The sequence below is a fragment of the Macaca nemestrina genome, chromosome 10 (genome assembly GCF_043159975.1).
Source record: "Macaca nemestrina isolate mMacNem1 chromosome 10, mMacNem.hap1, whole genome shotgun sequence".
NCBI classification, from domain to species: domain Eukaryota; kingdom Metazoa; phylum Chordata; class Mammalia; order Primates; family Cercopithecidae; genus Macaca; species Macaca nemestrina.
The window spans coordinates 30,748,895-30,770,073 of NC_092134.1; the positions used below are offsets into that span (position 1 = coordinate 30,748,895).

Genomic DNA, 21,179 nt, shown 5'->3' on the forward strand with positions numbered 1-21,179 from the left:
TCTATTCATTATTATTTTCGTAGCTAAAATTTCAAATCACAGAATCATAACATGTTGCAGTTTGTATAAGCCTTAAAATGTTCCTGGCCCAAATGCCTCACTTAAATACAGGGAAACTGACCTGCTGGAGAGTCTGAGTGACCTATCCTTGTTCACTCAAGTTGAATAATGCTGCCAGAAATTCTATTGTTAGAATTTCTGCTCTCCCTTGCTCATTTTTTCACCTGCAGTCCAGCTACCAAAGATAGGATTTTAGACATTCTATCTACATTAAAAATGTTTCTTCTAACTGCAGCAGAAACACAGGTAGCAAGGATATAGTGTAGAATAAGGAGCCAGAGGCCTGGATTTTAGTCCCGTGGAAAAAGAACCAGCTGCACTACCTGGAGAGAATCATTTAGTCTTCCAAGTTCTCAGTTTCCTGATTTGAGTAGCAAGGAGATGGGTGTAGATTCGCTCTGAAATGTGTTGCAGCTCTGACACTCCATGATTCTTGGAGAAAGCGGCTGTCTCCAACTGAATTCACATCTTCCAATCCCACACAAATGGAGAAGCAGGCCCATCCCAGTATTTGCGGAGGTCCATCAGGACCAAAGCTGTCCTCTCTCTGTGGGGGCTGGAGAAGGGAAGCAGCTGAGGCAACACGATCGGTTTCCTTCCCGTTCAGAAGAGAACAATCGAGCTCCTCCCAGGGGAAGCTATGCTGATTTGGACAGTATGGGGTCTGTCTTATGACGGGAATGGAGGATTTCTGTAGAATGGGGATGCTTAGCGGCCGTAAGAATCAAAGATGGAAGGAAAGCCAAGAGGTCCTTAGGTCCGGTCCCTTGCCTCTAGCTAAGCCTTCCAAGGCAGATGGTTGTCATCCTACGTTTAAAGATCTCCAGAGTAGCAATTGCTCAGCTTCCCACAGCGCCTGGGGTCAGCATGTTTCCCCTTATAATCAAGAAATTCTTCCCGATGTTTAAGTGGAAATGCTTCCAATGTGGCCCGAGTCTGTTTACCCTTGTCTAGTCCTCAGAAGAGATGAGGAAGAATCTTCTGTGTAATAATCACTCTTCTTATACCTGGTGCTGGTGATTAAGTCACTTCTTAGCCTTTTCTTTTTTGGGTTAGATCTTAACTTCATTTTCCACCCAGTTAATCTTTTTTTTTTTTTTTTTTTTCTCTCCTAGCTGGATCTTTTCCAGGTTCTCCAAATGAGCCTTAAAATAGGAGAATGAAATCTGAGTTCCCACTCTAATTAAAACCTCAGCAATGCCAAGTTTTGTGGAAAGATTACTCTCTAGGCTTTCGTTTCATAATTCTCTACATACACCCGCCTCATATTACAATTTGTTGTAGTACTTTCCTGCTCACTCAGGGCCCACAGCTATTTTGTTATAGTACTTGTCTCTGCCAGATGGAGCCCATTTTTGTCTATTTTAAACATCTTTCTGTTTTTAATGACTCCTTGCTTCTAAATTGTTAAAGGTCTCCTTAAATTCAAATCCTACCTTCCAATGTTTCTTTACCTGACTTAGTGCCATCTGAAAAACATTCTAGTCTATTACTCGTCATTGAGGAAGGAAACTCAATTTTATATCAATCCAAGAAGGGCCTGAATAGCACTCATTTCTCCCAATACTCACAAGCATAGTTTGAGCATGAAAAACAATGCAGGCCACCCCTTCTCCATTCATCTATTCATGAAACATCTTTTGAACACAGGGTAGACACTGGACACACAGCGATGAACAGTTTCTGTATCCGTTCACTAACGTGTTCCTACGTGTGTACCAAATATATTCCTTAAGCACTTACTCTGTGTAAAACTTGCCAGCGTTGTGGCTACAGCAGTGAATAGGGAATAAAAGGCTATTGGCTTCATAGATCCCACATTCCAATGGGTATGGGGGAGGACAGAGACAAATTACAAGTCCAGCAACAAATAAACAAGACCGTGTCAAATTTGATCAACATTTTGAAAGAAATAATGGGATGATGAACCTGCGGGTGGTACTGCCTTAGATGGACTGGATGGAGGAGATCCCCCTCAGAAGGAAGCCCTGAAGACCTTTCAGTTTAGCAGAGTTCTGTTATTCTGAACCCATCCCCTACAGCAAACCTACTTCCCTCACGTCTTCCTCTCACAGACCCAGCAGTAACTTTTTCTGGGCTGTTCGTGGTTTATAATGCCTTGTTACTCAGTAATTATTTACATTCCCAAAGGACTCTCTCATGTTCTTTAATCAAAAGAAAAGATAAAAGAAGGAATTTCAGGATACAGGCGCCTTTGTTCCTCAGGAAGTCAATGGACATTCCTGGAAAATGAGAGTCCGGTGGTCTATTGTGTGGAGAAAGTGGACTTTAGTACCATGAAACAGATTTCTTCACTGTGGAACCTGAATAGGCTGTTCTCCCACAATCTTGAATAGGCTGGTGAACTTTAAGACTCTGCAAAATAAGATAACGTTTACAGCCGTTTCCTAAGCTTTTTGCATGGAACTCCTTGAAGAAAACTCTTCGGTGAATGCTAAGCTGAGATCTCTTGGATCTGTAGGTGTCCTTTGACATTGGATCTGGCATTTGGGATGTGATTCCAAATCACCAGCAGCCAATGTGCAGGCCAGTCGTCGATGTCTCCGAAGAGCGTGATAGAAAGAAGACTGCAGAGGAAAGCAGGGAGTCCTTCCTGACTTTGCCTCAGCTTCTCTTGTGACCCTGGTCACATGTGACCTGTGCTTCTTTAGTTTTCTCAGATCATGGAGTCTTTTGAGAATCTTCTGAGTGACTTCTTTCCAGGAAAATCCACAAACATACCTAATTATACATCATGCAGAGGGTTGATATGCCTCTTACCAAAATGCATCTCTGAACTGGAGGATTTCTAAGGACCTGTCTGTCCATTGCTAAGGTTCAAATAGGTTTCTGCTCTAGTCATATTGACATCTTGGTCCATGGTGTTTTGGTTTGTATGTTTGCTTTTAATTGACACATAACAATTATAAATAATTATGGGGTACACGTGATGTTCTGATACATGCATACATTGTGTAAAAGTCTAACAGGGTATTTAGCATACTGATCATCTCATACCTTTATCATTTCTTTGTGGTAAGAACATTCAATATCCTCTTTTTTAGCTATTTTGAAGTATGCATTATGATATTGTTAACCAGAGTCACCCTATTGTGCAATAGAACACCAGAAATTATTCCTCTTGTCTAACTAACTTTGTACCCATTGAACAGTTTCTCTATCTCCCCACCTAACTAACACATCCCAGTCTCTGGTAACCACTATTCTACTCTCTACTTCTATGAGATTAACTTATTTAGATTCCATATACGAGTGAGATCATACAGTATTTGTCTTTTGACATTAGTTTGGACAAGACCCCAAAAGCAACAAAAGCAAAAATAGACAAATGGGATTACATCAAACTAAAAAGCTTCTGCACAGCAAAGGAAAAATTAACAGAGTGAAGAGACAATCTCGGTCTGTGTTTTTGATTAGCTTGTGTGCTCCTTGGGACAAGACCAAGCATCCTACCACCTCTCAAGCTACTTTCAGCCTTCACCACAGAAGTGGTGCTAATATGTGTTTGTGCACCTGTGCCAGGTTGCTCTGCAGAGTCCCGAGGTGGCTGTTGCATGAGAAACCGCTAGGAAGGCCAGGGAGACCCCTCCACACAGAGGTACCAGCCAGCCCTGGGGATGCCCCGTTGACTTCTCAATGAGTGAATGAGGTCATTTTTCCTCTGTCTTTTCCAGAAATAGATTCGTTGAGACGGCATGTGCTGAAATGACCTAGCAAGGCAGCAGGAAGGAAGTGACTAGAAAGAGAATCATTAAAAACCCAACTTCTTATTTAGAGGAAAACGGAAACAGGGACCTGGAGAAAGGCTCTAATTGGGAAGCCAGCAGTGGCCCCTGCCTTCCCTCCCAGCACTCCCAATATGGATTTCCTGCCTTCAGGCACTGTTGGATTTAAAGCTATGAGAGCTGCATACACAGTCTCATCAGAAGGGCTCAGAAAAGAAACAGAGCTTCATATGCCTTCTTCCTGCCGCTTATGTATGCAATCAGTTGGATTAATTAACCCTGTTTCCTCAGTGAGATTGATCCTATCACTCGCTTGAGAAATTCTGATTAGCTGTAAACTAACTGATAAATAACAAATTATATTTATTTTTGCAAAATTAAATGTCCTCTGCTTTGTATAATTACCATGGTTCTATGGGCAATCATCAGTGGTGTATTCCCTTTCACCCTCCTTTGCCACGAAGTTTGAATGATCCATGGAAGGATATTTTGACGATGTGGTACTGAAGGTGCCCCAAACCCACACTACCTTTTTGGCTTCTCTGCATTACCCTAGGAGGTTATAGGGCAAATGCATAGGAAAGGTCGATTTGGGTTCCTGGGAAGTCTGTCTTCTGAGCTGAATTTTACAATTGAGCAGGTTGGCTTGACTGGCCATCTGACAATTTTGAAAGCTTAAAAATAAATTGAACTTGGTATTTAGAAAAGGCAGCTTTCAATATCAGAAGACGGGCTTGTGTTTCTAGCTTTCCATTTGGCTGGGGAATCTATTAAGGCTCTCATTTCCTTCCCTGAGACCTGGCTTGTTGTCTTCAGGTGCTAGCTGGAATTCAGAAGGACACAGACTGTGCAAATAAAAAATGCAGGGAAGGGAAAAAGGTCAACATGTGTTTTTGTTCCAGTTCAGTTTCTTACTTTGAAGGGTTATAAATTTTTTCTTTCTGTTTTGCAATAAGACTGGTTCTGCTACCAGACTGACATATAGATACCTTTATTAGGCAGTTATCACAAGTGATATGAAGGCTTTCTGTGTAAGAAAGTGTAAGAGGTCTTTCCCAGGACTGTAGTCTTTATTGACTCTTCCCTTCTCTCTAGTGCTCCAGGACTTAATCATATATTATACACACATATTAGAAGTTGATATTGCACATAGGCATTGGCATCATCTGAGAACCTGTGGAAAATGCAAGTGCTTGAGCACCACCCCAGTACCTGTTGAAACAGCAACTCTAAAGGTGGGGCCTGTTGGTCGTGTTTTAATGAGCCCTCCAGGTGATAAAGATGCAGGCTCAAGTTTGAAAACCACTAGTATGTGTTAGTTATCTTGGGGACTACCTGCTTCAGGAACCCCCACAGATTTATGGGCCTGAATTTCATCCATTCATGAGGTTTGGGGACAAGTATGTGGGTGGAGAAGCCTTGCCATTTGAAATCAAAGGAACTTCCAGATTCATAAGCCACTTAAACTCTCAGTTTTTTCATCTATGAAAGTGAGAATAATTCCATTGGCACCATAAGGTTGTTGAAATGGCTGATGCACAAAATGTATGTGAAAATGATTTTTGAACTGCCAGGCACTCTCTGGAGTTAGCTATATGGATTGATGATGCCAAAACACATTATGGACTGCAGGCATGCAGGGGGAGGTGGGGAGACTGTGTATCCTGTGTCCTCTTCTATACTCTGAGCACCAGGTGCATGCACAGAACGGCCATTCACTGAGTCTTTGCTGAATAATATTAACTAACATTGGGTAAGTGTTCACTTACGCATGCATCACAAGCACCTTGTGAGGTGAGTATGTGCCTCTTTTTGGATGCAACCTGAGAAGTTTAGGAGCTTCTTCACATCACGTAGTTAGAAATGGTATGCTCAAGGCTCTTCTGTAAGATGGTGTGATATTAATATTTGCATGTAACCTATGCACTTCCTCTTGTGTGCTTTAAAATCATCTCTGGATCACTTATAACATCTAATACAATGTAAATGCTAGTAAACACCTGTTATACTGTATCTTTAAAATGTGTATTATTTTTAATTGTTATATTGTTATTTTTAATTTTCTTTCAAATATTTTCTATCCATGGTTGTGGACATGGAATCTGCAAATACAGAGATGACTGTACTTTTGAAATGCTCTCTGAACTCAAATGATGAAACATGTGAAATCAAAAAATTTGTTTTTCAAATAAAAAAAAAAAGGTTAAGCCAGCACCTGAACCCAGGCAAACTCCTCCAGAGCCTGTGTTCTAAACACTTCACCACACAACGTCACAATCAGTTCATCATAATGATGCTAAGGAGGGTGATGTGAGATGACATGCTGGGAGTGCTTGCTCAGTGCCACAAGCTGTCTCAAGCTCTCGTTGTGCCTTAACTCACAACAACCTTGGAGAGGGAAATACGATGATCATCCTCTTTTAACAAGAAAGCAAATGGAGACACAGAGACTGGCTGGTGTTAGGTTTCTTCTTTCCAAAGTACGAATTTCTTCTGTTGCTTCTCTCTATGTACCGTTTGTGTACCCAACTTGTCAATCTACCAATCAGTGAGTACTTGTGAAGTGTCCAAGTGCCCAGTATTGTGCTTCTAAACACAGAAGCATGAGATGACACTTTCTGCCCTCAAGATGCTCAAAATCAAACTGGAAAGAATATGCCAGTCTTCACAAAACAGAAAAAAAAGAGACTAATATACAGTTAAGACCTTGTTTATGATACACAAAGTAATCATTTTCCATATTTAGAAGGTTAATGGGAATGAAGTCATCAGACAAGAATTCTCATGGGGGCCTGAAGAAATTTTGTGTTGATAGACTGAGACTTCAACAATTTCTCTGAGCAATTATCCTTGAACTGTTGAGTCCAGCATCCCTGTGTTGCAGTTTCCTTTAAGTTTGTTACAGTTATCCTGATTATAAGGAGATAGTGGCCTGTTATCCTGTTTTTGTCTGTGTTGTTAACTTCTTATCCCTGGTACTGAGAACAGCATCTAGACTTCAGTAGGTGCTCAAGAAACATATGTGATCGAATGTTTATAAAAAGGAGAATAATAATGTGGTGAAAGAAGGACAGGAGTGTTCAGCCAAATTTTGGATTGAATGAGAAGGCAGATTGTCAGGGATATCATGACCCAAACAAAGGTGGAGAGACACCAGATTAGGGAGGAGCCAGGTTCTCCAGAGAGGACCTGGGTTCAGAAGGAGCACAGGAGCAGAGCCTTTGTTATTTAGGATGCAAACTCTCCCACTCCCATACACTGAGGTGTGGTGCTGTCTTGGCAGCTGTGTGATGAACCCATCTCCCTACCCTAGAGAAGAAACCTCATAGGTACTTGGTGATTTTCAAAGTTGAGAGAACCAGAGTCTCTTGTCATCAATTTCATTTTCCTTGGTTTCACTTCTACTTAGAAAACCTCTGGATGCCAAACTCAAGTCTTGGTTACACCCCGTGTTTCCTTCAAAGGAAACTTCACTAGTAATTGAAAACAGAAATTGGTTCGTTTATTCTAACTCACAGGACACAGGTAAGATCCCTGTCTGTGCCCCACCTTGGCTGTCTCTTTTCTAATCCCGGGAGAAAATCTGGATATAATTCTCTGCTTTGTTGATTAAATTCCTCTAGTCCTTATGCAAAATTGTGGGCTTTCATCAAAATAGGATTGTCTGATAATACCCTTTGACTCAGTAATTCCATTCCTGGGAATTTATTCTTATAAATGATCTATGAGTAGTAGAATGTTATGTGTACAAAGACATTTATTGATGCATTAGTTAAAATGATGATAAAAGTAGAAATAGCCTAAATGCCTAGTAATAGGAAAATGGTTAAAGAAACAAATGATGGCATATCTACTCAAATATTCTGCAGTTTTAAAATTATAATTATGAAAACAATATGGGAAATGCTTACAATGTCATGTTAAGTGGGAAAAAATAAAATACTGCATTAAATTTAGATTGTGGCTGGAGCTATGCGAAAATAATGTATGTATGTATGTATCTGGATGAGAAACAGAAACAATTTTGAAAAATGAAGATAAAGTGATTTGCTGGGATATCAAGATTATGGGTAAAAACTTCTCTATTTCAGTGTCTGCTAAAGTTGTTATAACTTTATGCAATTCAAGGGTATTGGCCGGCTATGAAACAAGGCTGACTGCCCCATCTGAAACTGAAAGGGTCACAATGTACTGGGTAAGATGTGAGCATCCAAGAGCCATGTCCTAAACTGCAGAGGTGCACAGACTTCTGTCTCAAGGGAAAAAGCTATGCATGGCATTCCTTCTGGCATTCTCTAGAATACCTAGGATAAAACTCTGTGCACTGCATGTGCTCAAACCCTGGGGTTAGTGGGTCCACTTAGATGCCTTCACCCATATTCTTCATTGATATTAGCATCATGTGCCCACAAGGATCCCAGTAAAGGTATCAACTTCAGATTTCTTCATCACCAGGGAATTCTCTCACTTTCAAGGTGGCCCCGATTAAGGTGACCTGGCTCTGCAACTTACTAGATGTATGATTTGGGTCAAGTTACTTTAACCTTGCTAAGCCTCAGCTTTCTAAAATGTAAAATGGATGTAGTAATAATGCTGACTCCATGTAGATACTGCACATGGGTAAATAAGACAAGAAAAGTAATATTTACTATAGTAGCTTAGTAGGAAGCACTCTATAAAGGGAAGCTATTGGTAATGTACCATTGCAAAGGCCCTGGTTTTTCTAAATGTCAAGGAGAAACTTGTGTTTAATGGAATAGTTTTCAACTTCATTTGATTATATCTTTGGGTCTTGTTATAGTGCCTTCTGTCTCAGTAGCTAACTAGTATCCTCTAAGTTTGAGTCTTCTCAGGCGTTCATGCTTCCATGGAAGTGTTTTCTGCACTCCTATGTTTAAATCACATTAGAGAACTTAACTAAGCTTCCAGCCTAGTAATGTGGTATGTGTAGTCACTCTGACATTTAGAGAAATGCAAAAGTTCAGGTCAGATAGAAGGCTAAGAGAAAGAGACCCCTTGGTGATGCCACAGATGACTAACCCAGATTGGGGAGATGAGAAGGCTGGGGAGCCAAGAGCCGTAGCCAGACACAAGAGAGGAATTTGGTTTGAAAAGAGAGTATTAAGACATCAACAGCCTGGAAAGAGAAGTATAGGGTGATTTGTGACCTGTTGAGTACCAAGAAAAAAGATGTGGCAAAAGAAGGCACAGATGTTCTGAAAAATGCGAAGAATTTATGATGGCTTGGAGTCCAACTGAGGGAAATGACTGCCAAAGGCAGATCTCAGTGGACCGTGGGAGCACTGGCTTGATGAGAAGACATGAGGAGGCTAGGACTTCATAAGTGACTTTTACCAGAGTGTCTTCCTGAACCAGAGCAAGGAAGAGAGATGAGGAGAAGATGAACAAGTTGTTCGAGAAGAAAAATAAATTAGCAAGTCTTTAGAAGCAGATTAAAATATTCCTGAACCAGCAGTCCGCTTTTTACTAAAATTCTTTTTCTTAAGTCATCTTCAATGACTTGAACGTACAGTTCAGTTATAAGGATGTGTGTAACTCTGTCTACATTCTCTTATCAGAATTCCTACTGCTCAGAGTCAAAAGCTTCACTTCTTTCCTCCTATCCTTATCATATGGAAGCTGCTACAACACCTTGAGGGTCATTTCATTTATCAGCCTAAAGGTTTTTAAATGTAGCTTTTATATAAATAGGCATTCAGTTAACATAGTGGAGATTAAAAAGACCATACCCAGCAAGAGGTCAGTGGATTTTGATATTCTCCTTTTTCCCCAAGGGGAAGAGGCTTCCCATTGGGGTTACAAAGTAGCAGGTACTTGACAGGAAAGCTGAGAAGAGAGAATGGAGTCTGCCCTGTTGAAAGACTATGTATCAGAAAGGAATGTTTAAATCCTGAACTTAGGCCCTCACTTCTGCTAGAGCGGGGCAGAGTTACTTATGCCTAAGTATTGGCATAAGTGATGCCTCCACACAGCTTTCTCAAACCCAGATGTGAGACAAAGACAGCAGACAGAAGGCAAGTGTCCAGGGAAATAAAATGGCCCACAAGCAGTTATCCTGGCCCAGTGTCCCTGCACCAAAGGAGCTTCCCCAGCTGTGTGTCACATTAGGTCTCACATTGCGTATTCTCAAGGAGGCCAACTAATTCTGTAACCATGGATAGGTTCTGTGATAAATTGGAAAATGACTTCTGGGGCAACAGTCTCCAGTTCTCAGAAAGGAAATTCACAGAAGTGAGCAGTTGGCCAGAAGGCCAAAAGGCCATTGCCTCAGAGTGGATCCCAAAGCAGAGTGATGTGGCCATTCACAGCATGTTTGAGTATGTAAGAAAAAAGAAAAATAAGAAAGAGTATGATTTCTCCTGCCAATATCATAAGCTAAGAATATTTCTCTTTGCTGAATTCGGTAAAACAAATCAGAGATTTTTCTCGATGGATAATTATATTTGTTAAAAAGCATTTAAGGAGGTTTGGGAATCTGGGCATGATGTTGGTCCCAGATGAAATAAAGATGAGAACATGATTTAGCTTGGAGAAAAACTGTAACTTAACCACACCTCTCTCTTTTTCCTTATGCATAGTTCATTTCTTCAATTCAGAAAAATAGTTTTCAGGGGGGAGGGGACTGGGAGGAGTGTAATGGCTAAAAAACAGGCTCAGTGAAGGCCAGAATATTACTAAGAACTTCTTCAGTTGGCCTTGAGTTTGCTACAATATCCTAAGATATATGGCATTCTAAAATACAATAATTTAAGGAAGGCACTTAAAGTTTCACAGTCATGTTTAAGCAATAACATATTAAGAATAAAAGGGAGAGAAATAATAGAAGCAAAATCCTGCAGAAAGAAAAGAAATAATGGTCTGATGAGTCCAGATTTTATCTGAAATCTCCTGAAATAATATAATCACACCCTAAATGAACCATTCAGCCTCAGTCTGCATACTTGACGCCCTAAATGAACCATTCAGCCTCAGTCTGCATACTTGCTTGGCACTTTGAAAAAATAATACCACAACATGCTTGAGCACTCTTCGTATAGACTTTTAAATTTTACTGACCTTAGCAGTAATTTATTTTACCAAAAAAAAAGAGGATGGCATTTGAAAAACTATATTTAATCTTTATCTTCTGATTTTATATTCTGGGCAGATGTTGGATACCAATGGCATAGATGATGTCCTGTCTGGAAGCCCATTCATATTACCAAAGATAACATGTAGTTATGGCTACACCTTTCCAAGGAAACTATGCATCTGTCCACCTGAAAATAAGTGAATATCACACAGAGAATTCATGTACCATTGACAAACACCAAGGAAATTAGTGAAATAAAACACTGGTCTATGTTGAACACTAGGAAATTAAGCAATCTGGTCAACAATATTAACAGTCCTCCTAGGGCAGAAAGAGTCATTTGCTTACCTTATGAAGATGCGGCTTTGTGAAGAATAAAAGTAAAAGGCCATGCCCAAGGATTGTTAGAAAGACTCTTCTCATACTAATTCTCATTTCTGGATGCCCACAGAAGTGAGGGCCATCTCTCTTTCCTTAGGACTCCGGTTTTCAAAGTATAGTTTGATTCTATCACCTGCTTCAACAGCTCCAGCAAATGACTCTCTTAAGGGCTCTTTGTGCCCTACCTTGAGCTGGCTTCTGCAATCCACATAGATGGACTTGTCACCTTCCCCTACTCAAGCCTAACTCCAAATTAGACATTTTCCTTCATCAAACTCAACACCAATATCTGCTTTCCTTAAATTCAGCTTATAAATCTTGTTTACATCCAAAATTAAATCGAACGAAGAGGAAACTCTTGGTTTTCTCATCAAACTTCTCTTCACTACTGTACTCCCCTATTATTATCGAGAAACATTAATATGCCATATATATATACACACAAACATTAATATGCCATATATATTATATATATATACACACACACACATTATTGATTACAAATTGGGTAGTGCATGACCATCTGGATATTTAGGGTCATCTTTTTAGAAGGGGTGCTTGATATTATCTAGTACATTTGGTTGTTTACATGAGAAACTGAATCTCAGAGAATTTAGGTGACTTGTGCATCCACACAGAGGATTTGGGGCTGTAATCCAATGTTGTTTTCAATATACCATATTGCCTTGTTTTTATTCCCTCTCTGCATATGGCACTGTGCTAGGTGCTATAGAAACATTCCCCAGGACCTCTCAATCCAAGAACAACACTGTTGATACACCAGCATGAAAGGGACATCACACACAACCCAACTGGCACTCAAGTCTGCACCATGCAGTTATTTATATCATGTAACACCATACCATCTCCTCCCACTCGCCCTCCCTCCCTCCCTCTCTCCTGTGTTCAATCTGTCGCTGACTCTGGCTGCTCCCTTCTCTGCGACAGTGCCAAGGGCTGCTTCTGCTGCTGTGGAGGCTGTCTTCCAACAGTTTACTCCCTGATGCAGGCCCGGATGCCTCTCTTTAAGGAGCCTCCACCTCCCAACACTCTCCCTCCAGACATGCCAGACTTCCCTGGCAGCCACCACCCCTTCACCTGCCATCCTGACCATATCACTCCCACCCCTGGGACAATGTCCAGAAGTGCCCTGAGCAAAAAACAGATCCCTGAGTGAGGAGACTAACGGGGATCAGGGCCCCTGAGAACAGAGGGCAGGTGCCAAGTTGCAAAGAAAAAATGAAATGAAAGACTTTAGAGAGAAACTAAAAATAAAGAGAATGTGTTTTAATATCCCTTTGGCTGATTCATCTTTCTGTGGCACCAGAAAGAGGGCGTTACCCTCTACTCACAAATGCCTTACGTTTTGTTACAAGGCCTCTCTTCCCACATCTGAAAGAGTAAAATAACAATAAGAGTGTAAGTACAGGAGATAATGCTGGTGGCATAGCTACAATCTCCAGGCTGGAGCCAGTCTCAGCTTACAGTTTTTGTCAGTCTTTCTAAAAAAAAAAAAAAAAAAAATGAGATAGCTAAGGCCCATGTATGCGATTCCTCAACATCCCTTCTTATTCCTTCTCTGGCTGTCTGTTTTCATCTCATTCAGGCATGGGTCCAAGATGGAGTAGTGATTAAGCGGGCCTGGTGATATTGTATACCGGGTAACTGTTTATTCCCAAAGCATGGCTGGCAGGAGAGGGAGCCCTGGTTTTCAGTCATTCCAGGGAGGAAATGAAATGCTAATACCTAGCCTACCATAAACTCCACAGTGGCATAAGCCTTGCTCAAAAGTACATCAGTGAATAAAAAGAATGTCAAAGGCTGTCAGTAGCAGGAGAGGAAAGGAAATAGACAAAGAAGAGAACAGAATGAGATGAGGCACGAAGTAGACAGAGATGAGAGAAATACTATGCTGGATGAAAGTGATTGGGAAACCATTCTGACCGTGTGTTTCACCACATTCATCCCAGGCCTTGCAGCATTGTTTTGAAATAAGAAGCATTGATATAAATACCAAAAAGTCAATGATTTTAACCAGTGGATTATTTGGGACAAATCAAAGGTAACAAGGGGTCAAGATAAGCCTATATGCCTTATTTGACATGATTGAAAGATTCATTCTCATAGTGTCTATTCTAGATTAAAACTATTCAGACCAGTCTATACAACAGAAAGTTTGAACATTCTTTCAAAAGAACAGCTATTCATTTACTTTAGTGAACAACAATATCTAGAAAGGCCATCTGCTTCAGCCAAACTTTGGAAAGGATGCATTTTTAAGATTAATGGAGAAAGAGGATACCTGCCTAACTAGCTATGTTAACCAACTCAACACCATAATAATAATAGTTAACATTTATATAGTTTACCATACACCAGCCACTGTGCAAAACACTTTGCATACATTCTTACTTAATCTTCACACGGGTCCTGGGAGGTACTCTTATATATCCATTTTACATATGAGTACCCGAATCTTAGATGACTGAGTGCTTTGCCAAATCAAAGCTTAATAGTAAAAAAGTGGTAGAATCCAGACTGTCTGGTTCCAAAACTTGTGCTTTTAGCCACTTCACATATTGCTTCTGTCATTGGTATGACAGATGTCAGAGGCAGATCATACTCAAATTCTGTAATATGTTCTAAATAATACAAACAATGTAACTAGAAAATGGTAGCTAACTTATATAACAGGCCCCACTGAAATAATTCAAACATAAAAATGACCTCTTGGCATTTGATTATCTTTCACCTTAGACGTTGATAAACCAAACCATTCCCTTAGGACAACATTTTTCTGTCCAGCAAAGCATTTCTCTTGCCAAAGTATAATTTTGTTGGCTACATCTATCTCCTCCAAGCCCTGGAATCAGACCTAAGCTAGTAAATTGTGCTGTCCTGGCAAGACGCTCATCCTCCAGGGCATTGTATCAGGCTAAAGTAATACATCATGTTGCTTCCCACTCTGTCTGCCCATTTCTCCAAAGAGTCCTAAAACAGTAATGTTTCTGCTTTGAATCTCTTGCTGTTATTGCCCCCAGGACTTGTACTTTAGCTTCCTGGCCTTGGAAACCAAGGTGAGCTGAATAGCACTCTTTTCACACCTGCTCTTGACTTGGGTTTCCAAAAGAGAGGAGGCTCTCAACAAAGGGGCAGTCCCATAGAACTCTGCTTCATTCCTTTTAGACTCAGAGAAACAAAGACATTGACTTCATTGGGTAACAGAACACTTTCGTCTTTTGGGTTATGGGGATTTAGTAGCTGAGAAAAAGTTGCTGAGTAGTGAGGGTGGGGGCAGGTCATAGAGAGCCATAATTCCTAGAAAAAGATGACCTCGTCCAATTGAGAGGTAGTGAGACAGCAAACACTGGCAATTAAAAATTAACACAGGCCAAAAGTGAAATCGATGCCTAAATTTGATAGGTTTTCGAGAAAAGTTTATGACATGCAGTTCATAGAAAAGAGAACATTTTCTCAGTGTTCACTTTTACAGATGCCAAAGGTCAGTCTTACTTGGAAAGATCCTTCCACAGAAAAGCAGAAATGTACAGGGTCTTCTAGCAAAGTATAAGGCAGGCAATAGATATATTAGAAAATCTTTTTTTAAAAAAAATCCTAATTTCAAAGTGTTTTACAGCAGCTTTGATACCACAGTAATTCCCTAATATGTGTTTGAGTATATGTGTGTACATACTCATGTTATTCTAAATGTAAAAAGATGTGGCCAGTTGACAGTATTAAAAGCTTCTTTCCATATCTTTACTAAGCACATGACAATGTATAACTCAATAACTACTTTAATTCAAGTTGCGATTTCAATAGAAAAAAATTTAAAGGCAAAATATTGACTGTCAAAAGCTTTTAAAGTAAATGCAAATCCTATGAATTCTGGAATTATCAACCATTCAATGTATTACATTGGGGTCTTGGTAATAATATAATCACAATTTTCCTTATATTAGAAATTTATGAAAGGACTCAAGTTTTCCTTATAAAGCCATCAGAGATGTAGGAAATATTGGGAGGTGATTCTCCCTTTTCCACAAATGAAAATAGTAATTAAAATGCTAAAGTGAAGACTACTTTAAGATTATTCATATCTTATACAATTTCCTTACTGGTATCCCACGCAAAATAATGCAAACCAAGTGAATTTATATTAAATAAGGCAGCCCAGGGAGAAAATCTCTCCCTAAAAAACTAACCGTTCCAAGTTATTCTAAATTGGCAATGTGTCTGGAGTTCTGAAATAAATAACTGGTGTGAAAAACCTAAGTTTCCAGATTCTTCAGATCTGAACTGTAATATTTGGTTGTGTAATCAATCCTTAGTTAATCTAAGTGAAATGCAGATTCATTTCTTATTAGCTAATAATTTCATTTGTGTTTTTTATCAGACACATAATTTAGCATTTTCTAGAAATAGCCCTTAAAATCCAAGTTAATTGTCTTACCTCTTTTTTCCTCCTTTCAAAAAAAAAAAAAAAAGTGATCAACTTTGGAAACTCTTCCTGTTAGCAAATTTCTAAAGAATAGTTTTATTCCTTAGAAATCAAAGAATAACAAATGTATATCTTAAGAACTAGTTGCATCCCAACTCGAAAATGTTTGCATTTTTTATTATTTAAATACTGACTCTTCAAATCAATGTCTTCCCTTTCCAATGATAGAGTTGAAATAGTTAAAATAAAACAAGCAAGATGGGAATTTTCAAAGGAAATTAAAGCTGAATACATTGTGTCAACTGCATTCCCAGAAATCTATAAGAAACACAAACTTAGGCAGCATCAGTAGAGGAGGTAGTACCATTTTTACCAGTGATGAACGACCGGAGTCCTTTGTTCTAGAAGTGATGACCCCAGTTAAATCTCAGCATTACACATTTCCCTTCAGAGATGGAGGGGAGCGAGTTGCTTGCATCCATGACAAAATGTGAGACTCAGCTAATTGGTGTGGTTTTGATGATGCCACAGTTCTGCCCAAAACCCTTGTAACTAGCAAGTTTGCCCTGAAGATTATTGAATTACTCCCCTGACCATGCATTATTTAAAGGGAAGTGCTGTTATTATAGAAGCCAGCTGTTTAACCATTGGAATTCTGTCTGTTGGCCAACTTTTAAGATACAGCAGTACATTGTAACTAAACATTATGTCTACTCATGGAGGAGTCAAAGTCTAGGTTAGGTGGTGGCCAACTTGTCTGGTAAGCAATCTTTGGTCCACATGCTATGAAACCTTTGAAGCAAACTGACAAAATAAATATATAAATATATAAATTTTCAATGTCAAGACTTTGTCAGCAAGAAAAATTATGTGGCACGTTGTACATGCCTATTCATTCTAACAGTTGAGTAAGTGCATGAACACTTCATCACGCCGGTACAACAGAACTCTTGGACCACACCTTGCTGTGTAGAAGGGACTATACGCACCTGTCTTTTTTTTTTTTTTTTTTTTTTTTTTTTTGTAGCATCGAGTAAGGACAATTAAAAAGTGTTTAGAGCATCTTGGGGAACTTCAAATAGATAGAAAACAACTTTTCACCTTCTACATTAGAATATATTTGAACCTCTTTCTTGAAGTGGTTTCCAACCATACTGAATATTGGGCCCAAGCCAGTTTTCTCCTTCATCTCTTCACTTGTTATGGAATGTCTGGAATAGAAAAGACCATAGCAGTCATCCACTGTGTTCAACATAGGAATCTTCTGCTAGGATCTCTGACAGACGTTTATTACAGCCTTTACTGAACTGTTCCCTGCAATGGGGAGTTCATTACTTTTCACTGAAATCTGTCCCACATCTAACACTTGTAAATTCAAATTGTTAGGAATGCTTTTCTTATATTAAGCCAATATTTGTTTTTCATTCACCTACCAGCTCTGATTCTGCCCACTGGAACAGAATTATACAGCACCTAATGAAGAGTTTCTCAAGGCAAAGATAGAACAATTAGTTCTATCTCATTTAAAAATTAGTCAAAATGACAATAGTTATAATTTAGAAGTCATTAAAAATAACTATTTATCTCAAATAGGAAAATGTCAAATACTGAAGCAAATTGTTTTATTACCTTTCTAATAAATTACATTGTATCAGGCTTCTAGTTGTAGACCATAGCAGCAAATATCTTTATTGTGGTTCTGGGAAAAGAAACAATATGTAGCATTTGAAGATATGGAACAAAACTTTGACCTTCAACTGTGATCTTTCAATTGGTGAGAAATGAGATTTTTGTTTGTTAAATATTTTGATGTAGAGCCAGAAGAAATCAAGCTTACAGGGCACTTCAAAGGATGAATTAAACTTCAAAAGGCAATAGGTAAACACTTGTTATATTCATATATTCCCAATGACGTACAATAAGTCCATTGTAGACATTATGAGGAGACAAAGAAAAACATCTCTCTAGGATTGTGGCCACTAGAGATAATTGGTAATTATATTTATGGCAAAATCTAAGTCTGTATACCACTATTTCAACAATATTTTTTTTAAAAAAAAACGTAGAACAAAAGATCAACTTTCTCTATGGAACACTGCAGAAAAGTCCTAAAATTCTCTGTACCTAAACCCATCGATCTACAGACTAAAAAGCATGAGCTCAGAGTTAGATGAGCTCAGAGTTTGACTGAGTCATGTCAAACTCTGAGATCATTTAAGCAAGGTGATAAACCAGATACCTGGTATTTCCTGGTTTGTTTTTGTTTTTGTTTTTCTGTGATGATGATGACTTTCTATTTTACAAGAGGAAATAGACATGTGGTGAGTTTCATGGTTGTTTATAGTCACCAAGAAGCGAATATACAATCATAGAAATGATCTCTGCCATCCCAAGATGAAGGTTAGTGTCTTCCTCTTATAGCAGACAAGGAGCTCCAACACATGTGGGACCTCGGAGGAGCTTGAAAGTTAGAGGAGTTTGAAAGGGAAATACTAAATAGGTCCTGGAATCCCAAGCCTGCCCTTGTCTGTCTTCAAAGGCTAACCATGAATTTTGAAATCAGTTGTTTCTGAGTTGGCTAACCTTGAAAGTTTCTGGAGCTCCTCCTACCAGCCCACCCCCAAATACCAAGTTACTATTTCATAATCAACAAACGAATCCCAATTACATCCCATTAAGAAATTTATAGTTTCAACAAAGGGCAATCATTACCTGTAATGGACAAAAGATACAATGATCACAAAATAGGCCAAGTCACCTTTTCCTTCCTCCCCACCCCCAAGAGAGAAGCCAAAGGGTATCAGCTGTGCTTTACTGGCTAGCCACTTAGCAAAAAGTATGTAGAAGTCCTTTGCGGATTACAAAGGACCATGTAAGCCCATTTGTGTCTTTCCTCTAATTTGTAGTTCCAGGAAAAGATTATAAAAACAAAAAAACAAAAAAACATTGTTTACATTGCTCAGGGGACCCACTGAGGCGCGGCTTGCCAGGGCCCAATCCCTCCCAAATGCCACAGCCATCGAGACCCCACAGGGTCTGCTCCGAGAGCTGCACAGCAGACGCCGCCCAGAAAGACCACAAATGAACCCTCACTGAGTTACTACCTCCGGCTGCCCTAAGAATGACAATAAACCTGCCTTACGGGAGGAAGCAGCCACCAGGGTCCTGTGCCAAGCATCAGGAAAGCATTTGGGTTCTTAGTGGATGCCATGAATGCTGGCCTTTCCAGCAGGGAGGCAGCCAAACTGGTTTGGTAGCAGGCCATTACCATGGGCCTGATCTCCCCCAATGAGGGAGTGCAAAATACATGAGGATTCTGACTTTCAAAACCCTATCCTCAAGTAATGGTGTCATTATTACAAAAACATAGACTTGTGATTTAAAACATAATGTTTTCTTCTGTCAGGAATTAAGATTGAATACATGTCAGATTAATTAATTGGATTCTTCTGTGCCTGTGATTTATAAAATGTCTTCCATAAAGCCTGAGCATCCATGGAGAAGACCAGCAGAGATAAGGGAAGAGAAGAAAAAGCAAGTTTCTTTTCCTCTGCCCTTGCCTGAGCTAGAACAGAATCACATGAAAGATGGACATTTTGTTCACTGTTTCAGTTTGGTGGTTACTCGATAAGAAATAGAATTCATTGTTCTGGTCTCTTGGGGTGATAAGAGCAGGAGCCCTACTAGATTGGTATTGTAATTAGTTTCAAGTCCCAAGACTTCTGTATATGGTCAATAGTGACAATGCTTCTCCACAAACCACATAGGACCCTGGAAACGGTGCTCATAGAAAGCTGGCTATGATTTATTTAGGACCTACACTATATGTCAGGTGCTGTGCTGTGCATTATTCATACTTGATTTCATTTAATCTTCAAATAATTCTTACAAGGGAGATATTACTAACTCCATTATATAAATGGGCGAACTGAGGCCCAGAGAGCTTAGTGACTTTTCCAGAGTCATATAAGAGTTCTCTTGGGCTCCTCAATGAGGCACTTGGGCTTTGCAGCAAGTAGATCTGAGTTTGCATCTTGACTCCACGATTTACTGCATGAATGACCTTGAGCAAGTCTTTGCCACCTGTGTGTCTCAGTTTTCACATTAGTAAAATGAGGAGCCCTTTCCAAACTTAAAACCTCCTTGATGTTCAACCTGACTATGTAGTCAAAGCAGTTAAACAAAAAGGCAAACATGTGAGCTGTCCTGCTTATAAAAACAATGCAGAGTTGCCAACAAGATTAAGAAAACAATGCACGGTCTTCTTTTAATATTTCTATCATCCTCTGAGCCAATATATAAGAAAAGAGTAGGATTGGGCATAGACAAGATCCTTGCCTACAGGTTGCAAAACTTGGGGAGAATTACCACAAATAGCGTGGTGAATGAGTTAGTGCTAATGAATGTGGTACAGACTCCAAGAGACATACTGGCATTCAGAAAGATCCGCGGGGTCAGGAATCATTGGGGAAGTTTCAAGAAGAGGTTGAGACTTTGCAGAGTACGTAGGCTAACTAGATGTGGGGAGAGGCAGGAGCTGGGTGGAAGACTGAAGAAAACAGATTCCACCCTAACATAAGGCCACTCTGTTTGATTTGTACAGACAAGCCCACAGGGTATGGCTCCAGCAGTCGGAGGGCACCTCAGACAGGCATCGTGGATGAGTGCTGCTTCCGGAGCTGTGATCTGAGAAGGCTGGAGATGTATTGCGCACCCCTCAAGCCTGCCAAGTCAGCCCGCTCTGTCCGTGCCCAGCGCCACACCGACATGCCCAAGACCCAGAAGGTAAGCCCACCTGGGTGGGATCCACCCATCCTCAAGTGGTCTCTCTTGTGCATGTGGGTGGGCCAAGCAGAAACCCTGCCCCATAGTCTCCTGGCTTACAAGTCAAAAAAGCTCATTTGCACCAAAGGGATGGATTACGTCCTCATGTCCTCATCGCTTTGGTCACTCTGCATTGCAAATTTCCCCTTCCACTGCTATGGACGATGTGATGATTGGAAGATGTAACAAAACAGTGGCTAAACAAACATGGGCTTTGGTATCAGACAAAAGTGAAGTCCTGGCTTTCCCATACACCAGCTGAGAGCTTTTGCCAAATAATGTAACATATCCAAGCCTCAGTTTCATCAGTAACATTGGGATAATAATAATATCTACCACATCAGTTGGTTGTCAAAATTAAGTAGCTCGTGCATATATTTTGAGATGCTTTACACATGCCTGCATGAAGTAATTGTTGGATCATCGTTAATGTCGGTCATAATTGTACTTAATAACAAAGCTTGTAACCTTTCAAGTTCTGAGATTCTGTAATCTTGCAAAGAAAATAAAAGGCTAATGGGAACTATTCAAAATTCATATTTAGTAGCAAACATAATTAAACAAGAAACATTAAAAATAGAAATTTCTGTTTGGCTATAAGAATGCCTAGAAGTTTGTAATGATCAAAATCTGC

At 39.8% G+C, this 21,179-nt stretch overlaps 1 protein-coding gene across 4 annotated transcripts in view; it reads left to right on the forward strand.

The window, feature by feature from the left end:
* LOC105493817 (insulin like growth factor 1) overlaps positions 1-21,179 on the forward strand; it is a 79,999-nt gene that overhangs the window by 38,715 nt on the left and 20,105 nt on the right. For all 4 annotated transcript variants that reach the window (XM_011761740.3, XM_011761741.3, XM_011761739.3 and 1 more), the window contains exon 3: positions 20,325-20,506. In XM_011761740.3, the coding sequence (XP_011760042.1) occupies positions 20,325-20,506 (182 nt within the window). The remainder of the gene's footprint in view (positions 1-20,324; positions 20,507-21,179) is intronic.